This window comes from Strongylocentrotus purpuratus, unplaced genomic scaffold (assembly GCF_000002235.5).
Source record: "Strongylocentrotus purpuratus isolate Spur 01 unplaced genomic scaffold, Spur_5.0 spur5_scaffold_5, whole genome shotgun sequence".
NCBI classification, from domain to species: domain Eukaryota; kingdom Metazoa; phylum Echinodermata; class Echinoidea; order Camarodonta; family Strongylocentrotidae; genus Strongylocentrotus; species Strongylocentrotus purpuratus.
The window spans coordinates 18,654,500-18,677,786 of record NW_022145611.1 but is presented as its reverse complement, the minus strand read 5'-3'; the positions used below and the strand labels follow the sequence as shown (position 1 = coordinate 18,677,786).

The window sequence follows — 23,287 nt, the reverse complement described above, 5'->3', positions numbered from 1 at the left end:
CTCTACATCCCCCTCAATGGTTCCGGTATGGAGGGTTCAAGCAGCGGTAAATTACGCCATCTCCGTAATCGTAGAGACTCCGGATGTTTCATCCGCCTCTAGCCCGCCATACTACACTCAAACTTGTGAAAGAGTAAGAGAGAGAGAGAGAGAGAGAGAGAGAGAGAGAGAGAGAGAGATAGAGGGGGGGGGGGGGGGTATGCTAGATCAGGGGAAATATAAAGGGGAGTTCCCCACACCCGCAAGACTACTTCTGTTTAACCTGCCTAGTATACTAATACAATTACAACCAACCCTTTCCTTCCCCCTCCGCCTCCGAACGTTTCATCCGCTTCTATAGACTGCCATGCTATTAAGGGGGAGGGGGGGGGGGGGGGGGGGTAGGGGGTGTTGAATCGGGGGAACACTCAGTAGGAGCTAACCTCTCCTTTGAAATCTATACTTTAGGATTGGCCATCCATTTTGAATATCCAGGTTCTGTTAAACTAGCAATTCTTCTAGAAAAGTCTTTGCTATTGTTCAGACTTTAAGCAACAAATATTTTTATCAAGTTATATTTTGTATAATAATTATGTACTTTACGACGTCAATTTTAAAAAGAGGGACTTTCGGCCTTTATGATTGTTTTTTTTATCACAAAGGCAATGGGGCTAATACAAAAAAAAAATTAAGGAATGGGGCAAAATAAAAATAAAAGTATATTGGTCTATTGTGACGTAATATTCGTATCAATTTGTGATGCAATATTTTGTTTTCTCAGTCGTGATTGATACGATCATGATATTGATGAAATCAAGTTTGCATCTTCGAATACAAAATCTCTTGAAACAAATATGCAGGTAGAATAATTAAAGTTGTAAAGAATGCTACCTACAAGGACGTCTATACATCAGAAATGTAGACAAATAAAAGAAATATAGCACAAATTTAGAAAGCAAGTTAGATAGTATTAACAAAATAAATGACAAAAAACGGCAGGCCTATCATTCAAAGTAACGTTTCTTTTAAAATTGCAACGTGTAATCTTTCCTCAACAATCACTCAAGCTATCACAATAACCAGGTAGCGGTATTTTAGTTTCAGTTTTAATATTTTAGTCAAATGATCATGATTGATCTTTTGATATTGCCCTGAGCGCTATATCATTATTCGTATTTGGAGTGAATTCGCTGGATTCGGGATCATTTTAGATGATTGATCTTTGAAAACTAATTTGAGTTTCATTACAAAGAGAATCGTCTCATTCCAGTATACCGATACAATCTATAGCTTTGTCATTGTCTCTGCCAACACGAACGTGATAATACGGAGAAAAAATATTGCTTTCGATAAGGGTGCGTTTACATCAGTCCAAATTGATTTCAAGATGGAGAGCTTTTTCTAAAGCTTTTAAACTTGTTAATATTAATTTATTGTTTGTCTTCGTGCTATCTCTAATGGGCTAATAAAAACAAAATTATACTATAATCATGGTCTGCCTTGAACCAGGATAAAAGTCGAGAGTGCGGTCTTTGCTTTTGTTTAGTTTGTCCGTTTGTTTGATTGCTTTGTTTGTCTTCATTATTGATATTTGGAAAAGTTATACACTAATATAAAAAACTTTCTATCCCCTTTTTCTTTTCAATACATATTATTTTTTGCAATGGTTCACTTCAGCTAATCTTTTTATTCTAGTAACTATTTTTACGGCTCATATTATCAATGAAGAAATACAAATTTAAGTACCTTATGCATGTGAACTGATTTTTCATATGAAAAGTTGAAAAAATAATCCCAATAAATATTTCCAGAGAGTCAAATATCAGGATAATGAGAACACATCTGTATTTCTGATCATGCAATAGCGCTTTGACTCGTGTTGAAAAATGTGAAGGCTAAATCGTGCAGAGACAAGAATGTGTAATTACATGAGCCTCAGTCTGTGTCAGGCCCAACTGGGGCGAGAGAGAGACGGAGACAGAATTGAATAGAGAGAGAGAGAGAGAGAGAGGATAAAAAACAAACATGTTATCCCAGTTTTTTTCGATTTCAGTATTTCGGCAGACAGAGACACATTTTCTTTTTACTTTATAACGCAGGAGGAAAATTAAGCTAGATTAAATCAGTTTGCTTTAATGTTCGTGGTATCATATTGGCCCATAAATGTTATCATATTTTAGCATAAGCATTTTCTTTTTAATTAGTGAGTTTTTCATTTTGGTCGTTAACGGAAATTTCGGCTCCCCTGATCAGGGAGCTACACAAATCTTAAGGATTTTCACATGATTGCGAGTAACTTTTTAAATGAAATACAATTTTGTGTTTCTAATATATAATAATATTAATAATATTCCGCTTTTATATAGCGCCCAATACATCGATACAACGATGTGTCTGAGCGCTTTACAGATATATTATTACCCTGGTCATCGGATTCAGGCTTACCCGCACACAATGTACGCACATTTTCAACTCCCTGGGGAGCATTCCAGCCAGTCGCCATTTTACAAGCGCGCACCTGCTCATCGTCATGATCTTTCGCACCCTACAGGGTACCCATTTAAAACCTGGGTGTAGAGCAGCAAGTGCAGATAAATATCTTGCCAAAGGATCATTAGTGCCGTGACGAGATTCGAACCCTCGACCTTCGCATCTCCATCTCCAATAATGCCTTTTTTTTAATAATGTATAATGCCGACCTCTGTTCACAAACCTCATTTATACTGAAACTTGCCCAATAACATCTTTTTACAAAAGTTCCAATGAGAAAAAAGGGAAAGAAAAGAAAAAACGATCGCTATATTCAAGCTTCTTGTATTTCGAAACGATTCAACTACTATGAAGAAGACCCGATTCGTGTCTCAATATGTCAATTCATGGTATGATACACGGCTTAAAAGGAGAGAAATAAAAGCTCTAACAATGCCCTTTAATGAACCGCATCCCTAAGAGAGCGCAAAATAAACGCCAATGGGTTGGAATACTGTAAAGCGATAATGAGGTTCGTGTTGCGAGTGAGTAGTGCAATCTGTAGGCCAGTGAAGGTCAATAGTTTTTTTTTCACTTAATGTCGATACTCTCTTAATACCAATCAGTGATAACTGCGAAGAAAAGAACGATCTTGTCGCAGAGGATAAAAGATTCAATTTTTCAACAGAAATATGACTTCTAAGGTATGCCGCGCGTGTCATGGGCTTTCGGTGATATTATGGTAATGTCCGTTTAGTCGTCGGTGCGTGATCGCACGAATTACAAGCGACAGAAGAAGATGAAGAAGGAAAAAAAAAGGAAAAAAAGAGCTATCTCTTTGTTTATAGGGATAAATGCTATAAAGAGAAGGACAGTGATGTCAAAGTGTCTCTTTAATGATAAATTGAAAGAGTTTCCAAGTTTGCCAAATTTTCATAATTGTAAACATTTTGATAAAAGTTTGATAAAAGCCTGCATTTGAATTTTTTGAATTTTTTTTAAAAAGCATTTTTCACTTGAAGGATAATCAACAAAAAAAGAATATCATAATACTCAATCTAAATACAGTCATGCATATTAAAAATAGGTTTGAAAATGGTAAAATGTGATAATATTATAATCATATACGATAAATTAATATTGTAAGATTATGATAATAACAGCAGTAAAATAATGATCACGAAAACATCAAACTTTGATAATGATAATAATAATAAGAATGAATTGCATCATCCTCCATCAGTATATTCCCATTGTCATAGTCACTAATGAGGGAAAACGACCAAAAATAACACGTACTCACAGAAGATTTTTAATGTTAGAAATACACAATTTCAATGCAATTACTGCTACCAAAGTGTCAGAATATAAATACCACTACGTGCGTTAAATCACTATAATGAAGATTCAATTATTTTAAGAATTCAAATTAGGTAAAATCAACTTCTCTGGAGGGAATTAATTAGAAGCGTATGACAACTTTCCCCCAACCATCTAAGGAGCTTAATTGCTCTGGGAAGAAGGGATCACTGCTTTAATAGAATATTCCACCCTCTTTGCTTTTCACAAAATAGTAATGTTTAACGAATTTATTCTTGTAGTCCCTGGGTATTAATTATACCGACAATGATAATGCTTCGCTGATGACATACACGTGTCTGGGGATTTTATCTCCTATAATTTAGTTTTTTATTTCTTTCCCCAAAATGTACATGTATTGTGGTATCAGCAGTTTTAAAAAATATGGTAGTTATACGGATTCATTTAGCCATAAACGCTATAAGTACATGTACATTAATTTTAATTTGTTTTTCTTGCTCAACTCATCTTTGCATTATGTAGAAGGCAAAGCCGTAGCATATTAAACTGATTTTGTATTCCGAAAATAAAACATGTCCTGATTTATTTCTATCTGAATCTTAAAAAGGAATTGTTGTGCAGAATATTTGGTGCAACTAGAAACGTGAGTTGTATTGACTGGAAGCAACCGTCTCAGGTTGACTTCTCTTCAGCTATTTGTCTGCCTTTTTCTTCAGACACAGAGGTTAGAAAAACTATCAATTGATATGCTATTTCCCGTATCAGATAACACAGGTAAGATACTCTTACATACAGTTTATGAAAAGAAAAGAAGACAGGCGACATGGAGGGATCGATCTTTAGAGAGACTGCATTTTGTTGGTGCCGCCGCGGGCAATTGTCACAATATCATACCGTGACATAAGACATATTTTCATCCATTCTTTCAGTCACTGCGAAATTATTCGGATCGAATTTCAGCAGTGAAATGGCGATTCTGCCATCCTCTTTCTTATCCCCCGGCAGGGTTGTTACATTTCTACCTTGGAACGAGCAATGCAAGCCGTATCGGTTTCCCGCCAAAATGAATCGCGCGCGTGGATGCATCGCCTGACAGCTTAATATTTTTCAACTTCCGTCCCGACATCAGATGACGAAAATATTAGTTCAGGTCTCGGAGAAAGTCGGAGTCGTCATCGCGATGCTATCAAGCATAGACTCTCCGAGCGTGATGGGATGTCTGTTTTATTCTATTTAGACGCCAAAATGTGTTCTCTCCTCTTCTTCTGTGTAGCCAGCGAATGGGAGAGCAAGACAGGGAGATGGAAAATAAGAGAATGAAGAAAAAAATGGGAAAAGCCAGAGCGAAAGCGGGTACTCAATTAGTTTACAGCGTCGGGCGTCCATCGGGCTGGCGCTCCGCTCGTGCCCGTTGAGACAACTCCCGAATTAGCGACGTCACTTTCTGGGTTTGTTAGGTTTGTTCAATTGATAAGAACTTGTCGTGTTACGGCCATTACGGAGGATGTTTCAATGCATAATGTTTAGCGGGAAACATCCTTGTGATGGATGGTGTTTACATATTGAGCCTGTCAATTCACCTTTCCCCCCTCTCCGACCGAGGGAATACACACAGCTCGATTGCCCAAATTGGCACTACGACCCATTTGTCACGTAGCAGCAAATCGTAGCAATTTGATCGAAGTTTTAATGACATATGCAAGGATGATTAGAAAGTAAAGGTACTTCCGACGAAGTAAAGTCATTTCTTCGCCCCGGATTTCATTAGTGGTCTCGGCCTAGATTTACATTCTTACATCAGCTCCGAAGACAACACGATTTCTTTTGTGACTTTCATCTAATTTAAAATGGAATCGAATGTAACATTTAGTGTTGATTTAGCTGCGCCAATGCTGCCTACTGCACGTATCCCTCTCATCCCCAAACAAAGCATCAAGTATTTGTACATGATCACAAATTCCATTATCCGGTGTATACAACGTGATGTGGCTTCCTGAATAAGTTTATTCTGTAGTCTAAGTAAGTGAGGGAGATACCTCCTGATTATCCAAGTTGTCATCTAAGAGATATGAGTCTGACAGGCTCAAAATAAATGAAGTATTTTGTAAGAGAAGAGAGGAAATTATTCAGAAGTATGTTATCTAGAATGAATAGCATCGAAAGTATGAAAATGATTAATAATCGCTATATAATTCAGCCTTTGAGATGTTGAACCGGGCAGTAATGCGCATTAATATTTATCCAAAACGACTGGGTAAAACGTCAATCAGATTACATTCTCGGCAAACATTGCAATTAAATCTTTCTGGGCGGTAACTATCTTCTGCCCACGCCCCTGTGTAAATGAAGTGATGATAGCTTTCATTTCTATCATGATAGGCTCGTTAATAGCCAAAATCTGATCGATTTTATATTCGCCCATACCAATTTATTGCATCTCTATATTCAACATTTCACAATGTACAGACTCTCACTAATTGGAAGCGGTATTAGTGTTTATATAGGCCTATATACAACTTGTATACCCCTTTATCAGTTTCGTCACCCAACTACTAACCAAAATTTATTTTTTATGCCACGATAATTTGTCATCATTATACAATGTATTATTTTGAATCTCGGAAAGTAAACTACATCAAATCAACGAGTGCGATTATATTTGTTCATAACTTCGTTCTCCGTGCTATTTTTCGTCTTAGAACAAGTAAATTTCTACAATTATTTTCAAACATATTTTGTATACAATCAGAAAGCGATAATCATGCCTTTTGCTCCTTTTTTTCTTTCTTTGCCTCATCAGTGGATTTATTAGGTATACATGGTTTAAGTTCAGAGATACACATCAAACTTACATAATCACAAAAACATCATTATTGGCATAACAAAGAATTAAAATTAAGTTTTGTTTTGCAAAAACTTTTGAATCATCATTAACATAAGAATTATACTGATAATTTTGTTTCCCCCTTTTTTGTTGCTCCTAATGCAACACATGCAATGGTCATTTCTTTCACGTTTCCTTTTCGCTCTCTCCTTTACATTCTACATAAATCTCTTACTTCTCGACTGTACATGAATAATGTCCTCTTATATTAAAGATCCAATTTCTGTTATTTTGTACATGATTCACGCAAGCCTCAAAAATCGGAACTGAATAAAGAGCGAAAACAACACACCGGAGCTTCAAAATTTTCAATCTTTTTTATTGTCATGGTACTTATTTTCACATGGTGATATAACTTTTCTTGCATACATCAAACATGAAAACAAAATCCAATTGAACGAAGCTGAATATCAAAATTCATCTACTTTTTTAATTCGTGATGCTAACTTTCATTTCGAGTCATTCTATAAAACATTGTGTAGACTTGATGAACCTGCCGCCAGCAACATACTATAACATCAGCTTTCCCGTGCTTTATGATAACAATCACCACCTTCATCTTCTACAATGTATTACTATGATTTAATATATTAAACTCAATGTGGCGACAGGATTATCTTGGTACAATAACATGAATAACCCTCCTCCATTTTATTATAAGAAATTCCTGCCTAACTTGAATGTCTAACCAAATTATGTCGATATACAATTATTTTGTACACGCCGTAAGATGGTTGATTGAATGAAAGACTATGTAGGTCCTTTTAAACAACTAACAAAGCACAATCATTTTCTTTACCCATGTTTCATTTTAATGATATACGATTCTCAGGGTCGTAATATCTTTCTCATTTTAATAGTTTTAGACTTCATAGTGATCCTATAACATGATCGTTTCTAGTGACTATTATTTCGTTCAAGCCGATAGTATCAATTTCGTTCAAGCCGTTGTACCAAAAAAATCTTCCCAGTATAGCAAATAAACAACGCACTCTACAGCACAAGAAATTGATGGCAATTTGCTGACTTGTGAATAAGTCAAATAAATATGTTTAATGTTTCTTTAATCCATTCATTCATTTTTGTTATGAAGTGGCAGTGCGGGTCTTTCGTATAAAGTGGAGGTTGCATTAAATAAACACAGAAATCAGTTCAGCTCGTGAAGAACACATTCAAATAAATAACAAACCTACGTAAACATTATAACATATACTTTCCCAAAACAACAACGATCTGTACTCTACATAATTATTGGTTTATCATACTAACGATGATAAAAGCACAAGACAAAATTGGAACACTGTCGTAATCTATATACAATGCTGAATCAAAACTTAATAAATGTTTTATCAACAAATTGAACGATTCGTTTAATATACATGATAATGATTTTGACGATGATAATAAAATAATATATTACAATATATATAGAATATTCAAAATATCGTTTATGTAGGGTCATTCTCTCTACATAACAATGTACTACAACGAGAATAGACAGTTAGCCTGTAGGCCTACTTACCCGTTAAAATGTATATTTTATTTACATAAATGTGGCATTAATTATGAAATGTAAACGTCTTGTTGTGTCGACTGCCAACTCTGACATATTTTGGCTTCACAAATTCACTCAGTGGGAATAAAAAGACGGTGATATGTATTGGAAGAGAAAAGGAGAAAAAAAAAAAATTGAAATACATTGCTTAGCATCTAATTACTTACTGGATTAGACAATTAATATGGTTACAAAAATTGCAAAAATCTATTAATATTTCTCCATACATATATTTTAAACAATCTGTTGGCAATCAATATCATGGCCTCTACCTTTATTTCTTATTAATGGTGAAATATTTCCTTTACCGATTTCACTTTCTTCCTAATCAATAGGACACAAGTCAGATTAATTTTTCCAGCATTTGAACATAATATAATCATTGCCAAATCTAGGTCGAGACTTAACATGTAGTTACCTTATTGAATACACATATATCAATCATATTGGCACACATTTTGTGTCTTCATCGACACATTGTACACACACTAACACGAAGTGACAATCAAGAGGTATTGTATCCTGACAACTTAATAACGAAACAAACATACTACGTGTACATGTCACAACTCCCAAATAAGTTTATTGAAAACAATCTTTCCCAGCAAGCAGGTTTCCAGCATTAAAACAATTTATAAAAAGATACGTACATGTAAGATGGCAATTCTTGCATAGGAATGTATAACATGTCATAACTTTGTTTAATTTTATGTGACTGATTAATTGATCAAAATTCTGTATCACGCGTTTCATTAAATTAAAGATTCAGGTACAGATAATCAAAGGCTAGAGGGGAATGCACTATCAAAAATGCTAATTTTTTTCTCACTTAATATGGAAGAAACCCTTTATCTCAACTATACGAATGTGTACTTTAAGTTAACTTTGAATAATAGATGCCGGCTTCATTCATAACCGGTCCCTGGGATATCTATTAGAAGCCGGTAAAATTCGCGCCAACGAAAACTACTTTCTGCATCCCATAACACCCACCTGCTCTTCCCCTTTCCTGCACAATCTCTATACAACTTGACACCATTCCGCCAATAATTTCACAAATTAAATATTACCTATGTCTCATAAATTCCTCCATTCCAAGCAAAAACACAAGGGTAGTTCACACTGTAGAGAATATCTACCGCAGTGTGAACTCGTTTATGAGAGCGGGTATGCTTTAGGCTTTAGAGAGCTAAAAGAGTCTAGATTTATACGAAGGTGGTCAAGAATAATAAATCAACTCTGGATTAGGTTAATTGATTATATGAAAGAGAAGCAAAAAGTGATATGTGTGTGAGCGTGTGTAATCGCATTTGAAAGCATTTCTAAATTGCTGCGTCGCATATCATTTTCAAGCGCCCATCAGTCGAGTCGAAATTGTGCGTGGCGGCAAGCAACATATATGGATTAAATTCAAGAATGGGAGTTGCACACCACATCGTAGATGAAATTGGGGGGAAGGGGGACAGACCCGGCAAGAGTCGACAAAAATGGACGTGGCCGAGAGGAAACGATGGAGGGGAGAAAGGGGTCAATTTGTAAGGAATGAGAAAGAAAGAGTTTCCGGTGGTATAGAAAGATTAACATCTGCTTGCCCGACAGAGGTGCCGATTCCTAATTCTGTCCTCGCCGACCTTTTCTCTTCACCTTAAATGCACCACTTTAGCAACAATCCTCGACTTTTTGCCTCCGATCTTTATGAGGATATCCAATAAGAGCAAGAGCGAGAGAAGAGCATCAGTTAAACTAGGCGCACTTTGGAGGTATTTTTTCGTCTTCTAGGAAGTGCAGTGAAACATTATGCCTCACAAAAGAGTCTCCCTAAAATGGCGGAATGAAAATGCATACCCACTTTTGGTTATCAATTGGGTGGATGAAATTATTATCTCATGCCGTTTCTTCCAGATAAAATAAAAGCGTTTAGCACATATAGGCAGCTTTTCTCTGTGGAACATAATAATCAGAGGCGACCACACAATAAATGTGGTCACCCTATACAGGTGGCCCTTAAACAGGTTTGAGTGTATTTGAGCACAGGGAGATGTTATTCTCTGAGATAATGCTCTTTAATTTAATTGATGTTTTCTGCTACTGCTAAAGAGCCATTTAATTTTAACAAGTGCCAATCACATTGCTCCCTTGCAAACACAAAAGAAACAACCGCGTTCTGAAATCAAATTCACCTTTTCTAAAGTGCCCCGGAAGTGGGCAGCCCACTTACATCTGAATTTGAAAAGAATCAAGCCAATGAAATTATCAATCTGATTCAAATATATTATTAAAGGCTAGGCAGCACTTTCTAAATCATGTTTCTCAAAAACAAATTCATAGTCAGGAATTTCCTTAACTGATAGTTTGAGGCTCTTACTTTGAAAGAATAAAGATTGGATTTTTGAAGCTTTCATCAGCAATACGTGGCTAAACAAAAATGTTGGGGGAAAAGTGGAGATACAAAATAATATCAAAATGATATGAGGTGACATCATTTATATTTTCATATCAATATACATTTATTTTCTATACTCTTCAATAGGCTCTTGCATAGCCCATGGATTAACATTAGCATGTGTATCTCACAATGTCTTCAATTCAAAGACTGTGGCACAACCCCGAGATGAAAAATAAGGGGACTCAATGGCTGGCTCACTGATAAAAGTACAACTTATATGAGGCTGTAAATTTGAGAGATGTTAACTAAATTTGGAGGACGTTTCATCTTTCAGTAATCTTTTAAAAAAAATCACTTGAAATTTAATACAGGTTGTCAAAATAAGTTGCACAATAGACTTTCATTTGAGATGACACATACACACACAGAAGTGAAAATAACTAAAACCTTTTGCCAATAAAATAAGGCCGAGTGCTATACAGTTTGTGTCATAAATCAAGGTAAATTTATATTACTTAAGCGTTGACATTTTCATATCAAAGCCATGGTCATTGCTTTTCCCAGGCTGAATAATCCATTAAAAACAAATCAATAATCTGAAAGTTGGTCCAATTAAGTTTATTACTGGTAATGTATTCTCTGATGTGATGGTGAAAACACAAAAAAATAAAAATGGAAATGGGAGATTAAGCAATCTTTGGTCATAAAGGTTTGTTTTAGCACAAAAGGAGAAATGATAAATGAAATCATTACCATTTGTAGTAAATGGCCCATAAATAATTGCAGATTGGGTTGCTCTTTAGAAATAGGCAACTGAAATCATGTATTTAATGGCATTAGACAATCCAATCACCTTTGCTACAAATGTATCAGTAATTCTATGAGATTCCATTTAATTTATTGAATGGAAATGTTAATGACAGTTTTGACATGAATACAGGATGCCACAACAGATAATTAATTGTTTCTATTAAAATAATATTGAATCGATCGTACAAAGCTAAAAGGAAAACAATTGTTCTATTAAGCCGAGTAGCATATACAAATAACATAATAATCGTCAATGTGCCAATGGAATGGCGCAGAACCGGTTGGTCTCTTGAGAAGGGAAGAAAAAAAATTATACTGAGAAAGAAAGATTCATTAATCTAACAACAACTTATAGATAAATCTAAACTCACTGTAGCACTGTGCCACAGCATAGTGCATTGCCTATTGTACTGTGTTATTATTACAAAAACCTTTATTGAATAGACTTAACACAGTTTCAATTAGCAATACAATAAGGTTTTTAAATTGCTGTCGAGCAGGTATTTTTTTTCAAGTGTTTGCATAAATGTTTCAAAGAAAATAGAGATTAGTCATAAATGTAAAATGAAATCATGATCCTTAAGCTGGTGGCAGTCGACAACAGTCAGAGCAACACGAAAATCATGCTCATGAAAATTAAGTCGATTTCATTGGATTTATACAGTTTTCTTCAGACTATACCCCCTCTCAATTTTCCCAGACTTGAACAATTGATTTCTCTATCCAGCTATGTCTTGTAGAGACATATTTAGCATTTCTTCAAAAATTAATGTGACATTAGCTAGCAGGGGCAAACAAAGAATTTTTTTGTTGGACAAAATAGGTAAGTGTAAATGTTGTCTTGTTTGGGAAATGAAAGTCCTGGCACTATCATTTCCATTCTTCCAGCAACATCCATTGTGACATCTATCAAGGTCTAAATGACAGTTACTGATATGAATGACAACAAAATAAATTAGCACACATCATACAACAGAGAAACAAAAAATACGATGTCCAAAACAACACATCTTAACTCATAATATTGCACTTTCAAAAGTGGACTTGCACATGCAGTATAGGCACGTAGGAATAAATAACAAGTCCACAGTGTAAATATATATATTACAAATGCATATTAATGCATACATGTGTTCCCATACAGGTACATGTATTTGATATGTGATTATGGTATGTCTAATGTACATTCACCGGTATTCATGTAAGACTGAGCCAGCTCTAAGATCAACCATTTATTTTCCAATCACACATCACAAAACATCCTTTTTTCCATGTAAAAGAGAGAACATCGTTGCTTTTAATGTGCTCTCTTTTCCAAGTGATCCAAATCAAGTTGACGTTCACTTGTTAGTTTTTCTCTCTGGGTTTGAAAGAGAGTGTAATTCTCTTGCTTTTCATGCTGCAAGTAGTAAGTAAAGGCAAGATTAGTAGACCAGTTAGAAGAGTAGTAGTGAATATAGAATATTTTTTTAGGCCTTGATGTTTGACTACAATAAACATTACTTTTGACATTTGCAACAAGGATGCACTGTAATTTTACAGTGTAAAAATTCAGCACTTAGTGTATTTGCTGTCTTTTTCATTATATTTCTTAAAATTCAAATACTTTGTGTAACTGTGAATGATTAGAATACGTAATTTTATACGGTAATGAGGAACATGATCTGGTTTGACTGGCTTTTACAGGATCCTGCTTGTCCTTCATCTGGCAAGGGAACTATCCCAGTGAAATTATATTTTATATTTATTTGGCAGTGATATCTCATCGATAGATCCTTTGAAATTTAATGTGAGGTATTAAAGTGCAGCAGTGTTGAGGCTGGAATCAAACAGAACTAGAAGTCATCCTGATTCAAAACAGGGTACAAGATGAATGCAGGGTGCAGTCCCTGGTGAGTCCTGTGATAGTGGACGTGTCTCCTTTCCCCTACTGAGAAACCTGGGCCCCGTCTTACAAAGAGTTACGATCGATCCAAATCAATCGTAAGTCCTCCAATCAATCGCAAGTCTGCAGTCTCCTATCTCTTATGTACATAGTTACGATTGATATCAATCGCAATTAAGTTACGATTGATATCAACTCTTTGTAAGACGGGGCCCTGGTCTGAGATACGAAGGGTAATCAATCGTCTCTTGGGTTATTCCAAAGATGAAAGGAATACTGGAGTGGATAATTCACTTTGTGTTTCTTTTGACATGAAAGAAAAACCCCACTTTTATAAAATGAGCTGGCTGAAATGGCTTTGGTTTGTAATTCTATATTTTGTAAAAAAATTGCTTTGATATCTCTCTTGTAATCTGTATCTTCACTGGACACCTTATTCCGCAATCTTGTTCACCATGTTCTATGGAATCCCGTTTAGAACATATGTTCTTATCAACATATTCAGGTTTTGATGCAAGAAGTGATATAGTCAAACCTGTTTATAGTGACCACCCAAGGGAAACACAAAAAGTGGCCTTTGTAGACAGGTTCCTTTAGTACATGATTCAATGAGAAACCATTTTCAATGGAAACAACAGATGTGGCCTTTTTAGACAGGTAGTCACTAAAGCAGGTTTGACTGTAGTAAGAATATCTTTGTTCACTTCTGTCTTTGTACATTCTAGTTGTCTGTTCCTAGAGATGATGCTCGCATGCCATCACCTGGACAAAGCTCTATCGATGTGTCTAAATGTATGTGACTGTCTTATATCAGCAAGGAACTGTGTGAGGTGACTAAGGTGTAGCTACTGTGATAAGATCTTTCAACCAAGCTGAGACCTCATGCAGCATCTGACATTTGTTTCCCCCTGGAGCTAGCTCTCCATCAATATACCCCCTTGCTTGAGTACCGGTGCTTTTCTGTAAGAGAGGCTACAGATTATCATTTGGCATTTTCACAAATCCAGCAACAGTCCTTGATCACTCACAAAGACTTGACACTCCTTTTTGTTGGTATACTCATGTCACAAAGTGCCTAATTTCCTCTCTGGACCGCAGTGGTCTCTGCTGTGCCAAAGATCTGCAGGATTGATGCCAGAGAAGGAAGAGGGTGAAATAATGCAGGCTGACAAAGGTAGAACTGTCTAGGTGCCTCATTTCTTGTTGTTCTCTGGATTCTCTGGAGGGGTTATCTCAGAAGTGGCCAACCCTATTGACGATTGTCTCTTGGTATGGCTACAATGTCTGCTACAGTTGATACCAGAGATGGTGGAAGGAGTAAAGTGCTAGATGATGCTGTCAGATCTGTCAGGATGTCTCATTTCTTGTTATCTGGACTCTCTAGTGGAGTGGTCACTGAGGTAGCCGACCCTGATGATCACTGCCTCTTGGTATGGCTACAACCTCTGCTGGAACTGGTGCCAGTGGTGTAAGAAGGTGAAGTAGTGTTACGATGGTGTCAGATCAGTCTGGGTGCCTCAATTTTTGTTATTATCTGGACTCTCTGGTGGAGTGGTCTCTGAAGTGGCCAACCCTGATGATGACTGTCTCTTGGTATGGCTACAACCTCTGCTGGGATTGGTGCCAGTGGTGTAAGAAGGTGAAATAGTGTTAGACGATGCTCTCAGATCTTTCTGGGTGCCTCATTTTTTGCTGTTTTCTGGACTCTCTGGAGGAGTAGTCTCTGAGGTAGCCGACCCTGATGATGACTGCCTCTTGGTACGGCTTCGAGGTCTGCCAGGGTTGATGCTGCTGGAGTTGGAAGCAGTAGAAGTGGTGCTGGATGATGCCGTAAGATCAGTCTGGGTGCTGATCCCTTGGACCTCACTAGAGGGCGTCTTCTCATCACCTGTCAAAAAAAGACAACACCCAATAATTTTTATTTAAAGGCCATCTGAACTAGTTTGGCTAGGGGGGATTAGACCACACAGCAAGGTCACTGACAGGTGGCATCAACTCAGCTCTCAATTAACATAAGAAAAAGAGGATCATAGGGGACCAACAGGCACTGATAAGGCATTGTTTTCTATATAGAGGGAGCAAGTAGCTACAAGTAGTACAGTGGGGCTTTAAGAACAATGACTGAGGAGGATACCTGCTGAACTTCCACACCAAATATTAGGAATCTCTTGAGGCGAGATTGGGAATAAATAAGAACTAATTTGCTTGTACATAGGGAGTTTCCAGAAAGTAGAGGAACCTACAGATCCTAAAAACATTAGCAGGAAGGCAAGAAAATAGGAAACAATCCTCCCATAAATGAATGGTTGACAGTATTGAAAAATTCTGTACAGAGAAGGTGAGATTTTATGCCATATAATTTTCCTTTAAAAGAAATAAGACCCAAATTTAATCAATCAAAAAGTTAAGTGATTTCAAGAATACATGGTAGATTTTTGTTCAGTATTGTAGAGTATCCACTTGAAAAAAAGAAGTTTATCCTTGATAGCAAATACAAGGATATGATACCAGCTACCATTACTTGGAAATGTGCTGGTATTTTTCTGTTAAAGCATTTCAACAGTCACTTGGGTTGCTGTCTGTATATTCCATAACACTCTACATACATGAGCTAACAAGAAAATTCATTGTATTTTTAATTTCTGATCATGTCTCATTATTCCATGACATGATTTCTGGTTCAAGTTCTCTAATTACTATGTATGAGACAAAAAAATATGCTATTTATGAGACAATATTATGCTGGTTATGCATATTGTTTGATATCCTAACATGATTTAAAATTCTTCTCCTGTGCTACAAAGCTATCAATGGCTTAGCCCCCTCTTACCTTTCCGATCTCATATCCTTACGTTCCCGTACGTCGTCACGAACACTTCGTTCATCTTCCACATTACTGTTAACACCTGGACCCCGCACTAACACCCGGTATGGTGACCGCGCCTTTTCAGTTATTGCCCCCGCTCTCTGGAACAAACTGCCCGCCTTTATTTACTGCGCCCCCTCTGTATCTCAATTCAAATCTCTACTCAAAACCTATCTTTTCAAATTGTAAATTGCAGTTGTGCGTCGGTCAATGGAGGTGCGCACCATATTTGTCTTTATTTAGTTGATTGCCACTGTTTTTCTTACCTTATCTATGTTACTTTTGTATTTTTGCTTTTTCTTCTAATTTAATTCTACGGGTTATAGTCTTCTCTTAATCAGAACACTGTGCGCTTAGAAACATCAGTATTAAGCGCCTAATAAATGTTATTTATTATTATTATTATTATGATTTCTAAGGGATATGCCATAGAGTATCGAGTTCAGTTGATTTTTCAGAAATGTTTTTGATTGTTTGCGATCGTGTTACACGTAAACTACAGCTCACCTCTGCCTTCCTTGCGTCCACCAAGTCTTGGAGAGTGCCTCTCACCGCTCCCTTGGCTGCCGGTGAGCTTGACCGAGGCGTTGAGGGAGGAGGAGAGAGACAGGGCAGGCTGGCCCTGGGTCATGCTGGCCAGGAGTCTCTCAGGCTGGGAGAAGCGATTGGGGCGGGTCACACTGCTGGAGGGCGACACCCCAGGCTTCTCTATGGGGTGGGGGGTGGGTGGGTGGGTGGAGGATCAAAGAATGGTAGGAGGTGGGTGAGGATTGAACAGTAGTGGTAGGAAAGACAGAGGATAGGGTGAAGGCAAAAGACAAAGGAAAGAAGAAAAAGAAATGGAATTAATTTAGATATTGCAAATACTTTTTTGTAACTTAGATCATTTGCCATATAGATTATAGTACAATCAATTGTCCTTGGTACTTGGGGTAATTGTCTGGGGGAGGATATTTGTCTAATGAGGGAGTTATTCGGATACGCACCGCACCATATAACTGTTCTTCTTTCATCATATTTGTACATTTATTTTCATGGTGAGGGAATACATGTCTCATGCCTTATAATATGACAATTTAATAATACATACTTACCAAATCTTTTGAATGTAAACATTTAAAGGGATAGATTTATACAAAATTATTACATGTAAATAATATATCAATAGAAATTTATATGATAAATCTCCTGAACAATCGTGGATACTTTTTTAATTCAAATAATTTAATTAGGAACAAGATATAAAAAGCCATGTCAAAATACTGAGAGGTACAGGTTAGAAAGAAAAAAGTTTAGAAGATGAGAATTTTTATGGTTAATCATAAAGTTTAGACCCAAAGAAGTAGTGATTATTGTCATTTGTAAAATGAAAATTCAATGGTTTGATGTTATTCTTTGTCAAGGCAATGTGATCAAGCATTTCTGTTGAGGTTTGGATTAAATAGTGATTGTTATTTATTATTCATATTTAATAATACATATTCAAATGTTTTTTACAATATCAAAGATAGGCCTATTTAGTCATTTTGGCACATATTCACCCTCAAAAAAACAAAAATAGGCTTTTTTGCTCATGCATGCAAAGTTAGGTAATATATTATACAATTTATAACCATGAAATACAAATCAACTCTCTTATAGTTATCACAATATTGTACCAAAAAAGTGAGTGATATGTAAATCATGCATTGTTTTATACATTCATCTACATGTACATTTCTTTTGAATGGACTACCATATCTGATAACCTGTATGTGAATGGCTAGTTGTGGATGTTTCTTGCATTAATACATTAACTGATGGTGTGGTAATGATTAGTATGTATGAATACATGTGTTCAAAGGAGAACTTGGAATAAAGGCATGCAATATTCCAAGTCCGTCACACCTTGCAAAAATGTCAACAAAGGTGACATTCCATTTCATGTGCATGTAAAAACAATTGAAAGAAACTTGGATAAAGAACAATACTGTATAGCCTTTAATAATGGGTAATTTCCAGACTCCTTTTGGGTCTTAATATTATTTTCTGGAATTTACTCTTTACAACATCTACTTGCTTGTTCAAGGCTATTCAGATCTAGCAATAACAATTACAACATGTACGATGTCACCTAAAAATATGAATTCAATTACAATTTGTGATATCAATCTAAATTATTGATTACTCAAACTCAAGAAGAAGAATAAATCTGATAAATAATGCTAAAAGCATCTCAAGAACTTGCAAACATGTCTTATATGTATATGAATATCAATCTAATTTCTAGCATATACCACCCATTTTTATCACCTTCATTTAAATACATAATTGATCAGTGACCATGCAATTTATCCTCCACACACAACTCCAATCTCTGCATGCGATCAATAAATATTGGATTGACATGGAGAAGAATAGTAGGAATCCTTCGGGTATATGATAGGAAATGACCTGTCAACAATTTTGCACCAAAATGAGGCAATTAATCTCTTCCAAGCTGTTGTGTTGAGTAACTGCCTCACTGTACAGGCAAAACAATCAATAAGTTGGCCTCATCACAATCCATATTTTTCCATGAAAAAAATGTAGCCACTCCTTGAGTGGAGTTATCACTATGGCTTGTTTGATCGTTGGAGACACGCGTTGATATTATCTTGGTGATGATGAGGGCATTACAAACATCCTGGCTGATCTTAATTAGTGCTCACCCCCTCACATATTATACATACTAGTTATAAATTTAGGTAGAGATATAATAAGGGAGAAAAAGAGAGAAGAAAAGAGTGAGAGAAACAGAACTTAAGAGAGAGAGAGAGAGAGAGAGAGAGAGAGAGAGTGGGAGGAAGGAGATAGAGTGGAACAGAAGAAGAGAAGGAAAAATATTTCGCATGATGATATCCAAATATAAAACAAATCAGGAAAATGTACTGTGCAATTTACTGCCCTTCCTCACAAGTATGTATACAAAAGAGGCGAGATTGGGGAATATGACTGCAGCTATAAAAATATGGACAACCAGGAAGCTGCATTTAGTATAATTCCTTAGTCATTATTTATGAAGAACATATTTGGACTTAACTCATCTTCTTTTTCTAGCAATGCCTAAAGGGATTTGGAAGTATTTGCTTTTTATCCATTTTCTGAGAAATAAAAATGGGGTTTCATACATGGTAAATATGACAAATAAGATGTATTAAATTTTTTATTTCTTAAAAGGAGCAAAATAAGGTTTCTTTTGGACCAACAATGCATAGTCGTGGTATTTTGATGAAACAAATTGTGACACAGTGGGATAAAATCGTCAACACAATTTGTATTTTTAGCCCCCAAATCCAGTAACAACAAAAAGATCACATATCAAGCTCATTATTTTCTGGGAGCTTAGCTAACCCTCAATACCCGTTTTTAGGAGAATACATTGATCTAAATTGCATGGCAGCATACCACCCACAGGGAGTAGATCAGGCATCCCAGATTCTGCAACAAACTGGGTCCCTATATCAACTTAAAGTCAAACAAGATTACCGGGTATGTAATTGTGCCGCAGCAAGACTTGAAGCTAATTTGTTATGCATTATTAATGAATACTGATGTAGAAAATATTGCATAGAACTGAATGTCATTATGTAAAATATATCATATTTAAAAGAAAAAGTCTAGATTTTCCCCCGCAGCCAATAACAGTGTGCTATTTTTAGTGATTAACTTTCTGTAACACTTAAGTTGAGTCTATAGAAAATACAAGAAAGTATACGAAAATATACAGAACATGATTATAAAGAACGTTTCTCATAAAGAACCTTTAACGACTAATATCACCATTTACAGCGACTGAGATTCTGTCATGGCGTCAATAGCAAGGCAAATGATTAATATCACAGTAGACATTCATTAAAGAAAAGATGATATCATCATACATTCACCCAAAACAGGTTTAATTAACATGATTTTCCTATTTGCACGAGCTTGTTCAAGCCGCTGGTATGACTGCACTAAAATGTGGAGTTCATTATGATATAAGTATTTTCATATTCGCTTGTAGCAGTGGACAAATAAGATGCGCCAATGTGTCGCCACTGACAAAGAGCAGAGTAAATCCTAGATCTAGATCTTTAAAGATAAAAGGGATTCGTCGATAACAAAATGAGTGCTCTCTGACAAGACCATACTGTGACTTTTGTTTAATATCAACAAAATATGGATAAGTGCCATTGCACAATTTGAAGAAAAATTGATGGGAGGGAAACTGGTTTCATAGTCAAATACTTTGAAATTATATTTCTGCTACTTCCCATATATAATTAAAAATTGTGAGAAAATATAATTAAAGCTCATATTTTGAATTCTTGAAGTGCCCACAATTTAGATTTGTCCACAACCTGTTGATAACATTCATATCAAGATTTAAAGCTGAAAAGTTCAAGCACTGTTCAGTTGTTACTTTGACTGTCAGTTGTTAATTCATCTGGTTCATTTAATAATGCATGGCAAATAAGTTAGAATGATATTTTGTGGTAAAAAAAAGCTCAGGTATTATCACTATTCATTCAGTTGAAATTCTTCTTACAAGTTAGTCAATATATAAAACTGATTCCTTAAAAGTTTTTTAAAAAAACAGAAAGAACTGTCATCCCAATAAGTCAAATGACTATCAAAAAGAAATCATACATTTAAAAATACATTTCGTAAAAATGTGAATATTAAATTCAGTGTTATTTAAAGGTAAAGTTAACTGTTAAGCCAATGTTTTTGTGATGATTTCACAGGGCTGAGATAAGAAATATCAAGATTAAAGGTTCATTTACTGGAATTCTGTTAATGACAAGTCACAGATCAACGCCTGGATCAACATGCATGAAAATAAAGGTGATAAACAAAGGAGAAAAGGTGATAAATGAAGGGGAAAAAGATGGGGAAAAAGATGAAGAAACTGCGGAATGGGTGGAATTTTCTTCTCTGCAGTTGATTGGATGAAATTTCCATGCAGCAGCTCTGATTGGTGGACTAAGACTAAGAGAGCAACGTACCGTTCATGAAAAACGTTACCACTGATTTGTGTCTTGAAGGGGAGTAATACACACATTCTTGTCAAGAGAGAAAAATGAGTTAAAAGAAATGCATTCATTAGCTGTTATATGTGTATTTTCTCTATGTTGTATCATCCCAATAATTTGTTGAAATACAAATTATATTTAGTTTTGTTGGTAGTTGAATACACATACTGGAGAGTATCATAAATAAGAGAGTGCCAGTTCAATTTACAAGTATAAGCATGGACCTACTACTTTTCAAAAGAACAACAAGTTTTATATCTAACACCAAACACCCAAAACAGCTGCAAATAACTATAAATACAACACAATTCGACTGTGTACACAAGTACTACCAATGCAACAATGTTTGTTCAAATTATCAACAAAAATAAAAGAAACAAAAACATTAAAATAACTATTTAACTAACAAGAAGCAAATTAACAGAAGCCACAGCAATATCAAAATCTGTTGCTACCAATAAATACCCAAACAAAAGAGCAAACATATCAAACAAAATAAAACTGGAGATACAAATGTACCAATAAAATAATTAGCTTGTTTAGAAATAGAGCATGCACTAAATAAAGAGTTAGAGTAAGTAAAAACATTCCACCCAAAAGACAACCCTTGTCAATTTCCAAGTCCCTCTTTTAAAATCAAACTTAAAGGCATTCTGGCTGAAATATAGTTGATGTAATATTTATTAGAGCCACCTCCCCCCTTCATCTTTACCTCCACCAAAGTTTAAGACTAAATGGTTAGCATTCTTTTTCAAACATTAATTAACAAAAGCAAATTTACTCTTTTTTTCTCTGAATTATGTTTGATTTTGACCAAGAATTCTTGATTGACAACATCCAAATTCAAATCAAAAATAATTTTCTCAAGTTCCTTGATATCGTGCCTTAACTTCTTCAGAATTCTCATCATTTATTTACTTTTCAAATGGAATTATTCATTTTCAAAATTTTGCTGAAGAATAATGCAATGAAAGATAAAGCCAGCTAAATACATAGCAATTTTGTCGCATACTTCCCCCAAAGTGTAATATAAATATAAAGTGCAAGATACACACAGTCAAAGTAAGAGGAATCCAGGAGTACCACAAGGCCTAATAGGTAAGGAGAGTCAGAAATGAGTGATATAATAGAAACCATCAATATATGACCAAATACAGTGAACATCAAACCAAGAAGTGAGTGCCATGGTGAGTTACCCGTGGACTTTGACGTGAACTGAAGCTTTGACGGCAAGAGGGAGCCCTTCGAATCCACGTTGGTCAGGCTGTGGGCGGGGCCGCTGCCGGACGACTCGGGGCTAGTGAAATACCTTGTGTCTGATTGATGCGTGCAAGGAAGGGCAAGTTATTCATACAGCAAGTTTTTTTTCTTCTCAATAATCACACAACTCAATGTACCACGTAAGAATCGATCACGGATCTATGTGCTATGACCCATCTAAATCTGTTATATTCGTAAACGTGTACTATATATACAGGACAATTCAATTATTTTTAAAGAATATTTCAGATGTAATGTTTTATTAAATATTATTCATACTGCAATCTGACCTGATTGGCCATATTTTACTAAAAATTTAAACCTGATGCTTAGCTTGGTTAAAGCTGGTTCTTCATTTTAAGTTCAATCAAACCAAGGTCTAATATTTCCCTTTATTGCATACGACTTGTTCTCAGCACTGGGTTAAAATCAATGAGTAGAAAATGGAATTAAAGAGTTCAACCCATTTAACAAAAAGCTTGACTTAAATTGATGAATGACAATGAAATGTATTCAACAGGTAATTGAAAGATCAGCTTTAATGATAGCTTGATAAGTATATATCACAATATTGGCCTATTAAAAAGAAAGTGACATGTTGACAAAGATCTGTACACCAACAAATTTTGTAATGGAGATCAGCAAATGAATGTGACTGAATTCTCTCTTAAAGGTAAAGACCAGTTATGGTCATGCGATTGCATTGTGAAAGAAACGTTGTGGAATCAACCAGAAAGGTTGATGATCTAGCATCTAGTATCTGCAAGGTTCTGAAATCATCAAAATGATAAGAAATTTGGCCCATTCTTCGTAAAGTTACAAGCACTATACACAGAA

At 35.6% G+C, this 23,287-nt stretch overlaps 1 protein-coding gene across 7 annotated transcripts in view; it reads right to left on the bottom strand.

Annotated features, from left to right (window-relative positions):
- Positions 1-13,507: 13,507 nt before the first annotated feature.
- LOC574609 (ral GTPase-activating protein subunit alpha-1) overlaps positions 13,508-23,287 on the bottom strand; it is an 81,739-nt gene continuing 71,959 nt past the window's right edge. For 5 of the 7 annotated variants that reach the window (XM_030998813.1, XM_030998814.1, XM_030998818.1 and 2 more), the window contains 4 exons: positions 22,387-22,506; positions 21,164-21,220; positions 16,662-16,862; positions 13,508-15,176 (listed from right to left, as the gene is read on the bottom strand). In XM_030998813.1, coding sequence (XP_030854673.1) covers positions 14,971-15,176; positions 16,662-16,862; positions 21,164-21,220; positions 22,387-22,506 — 584 coding nt within the window. In that variant the 3' untranslated portion in view covers positions 13,508-14,970. The remainder of the gene's footprint in view (positions 15,177-16,661; positions 16,863-21,163; positions 21,221-22,386; positions 22,507-23,287) is intronic. The other 2 variants (XM_030998817.1, XM_030998820.1) reach the window with 2 other exon arrangements.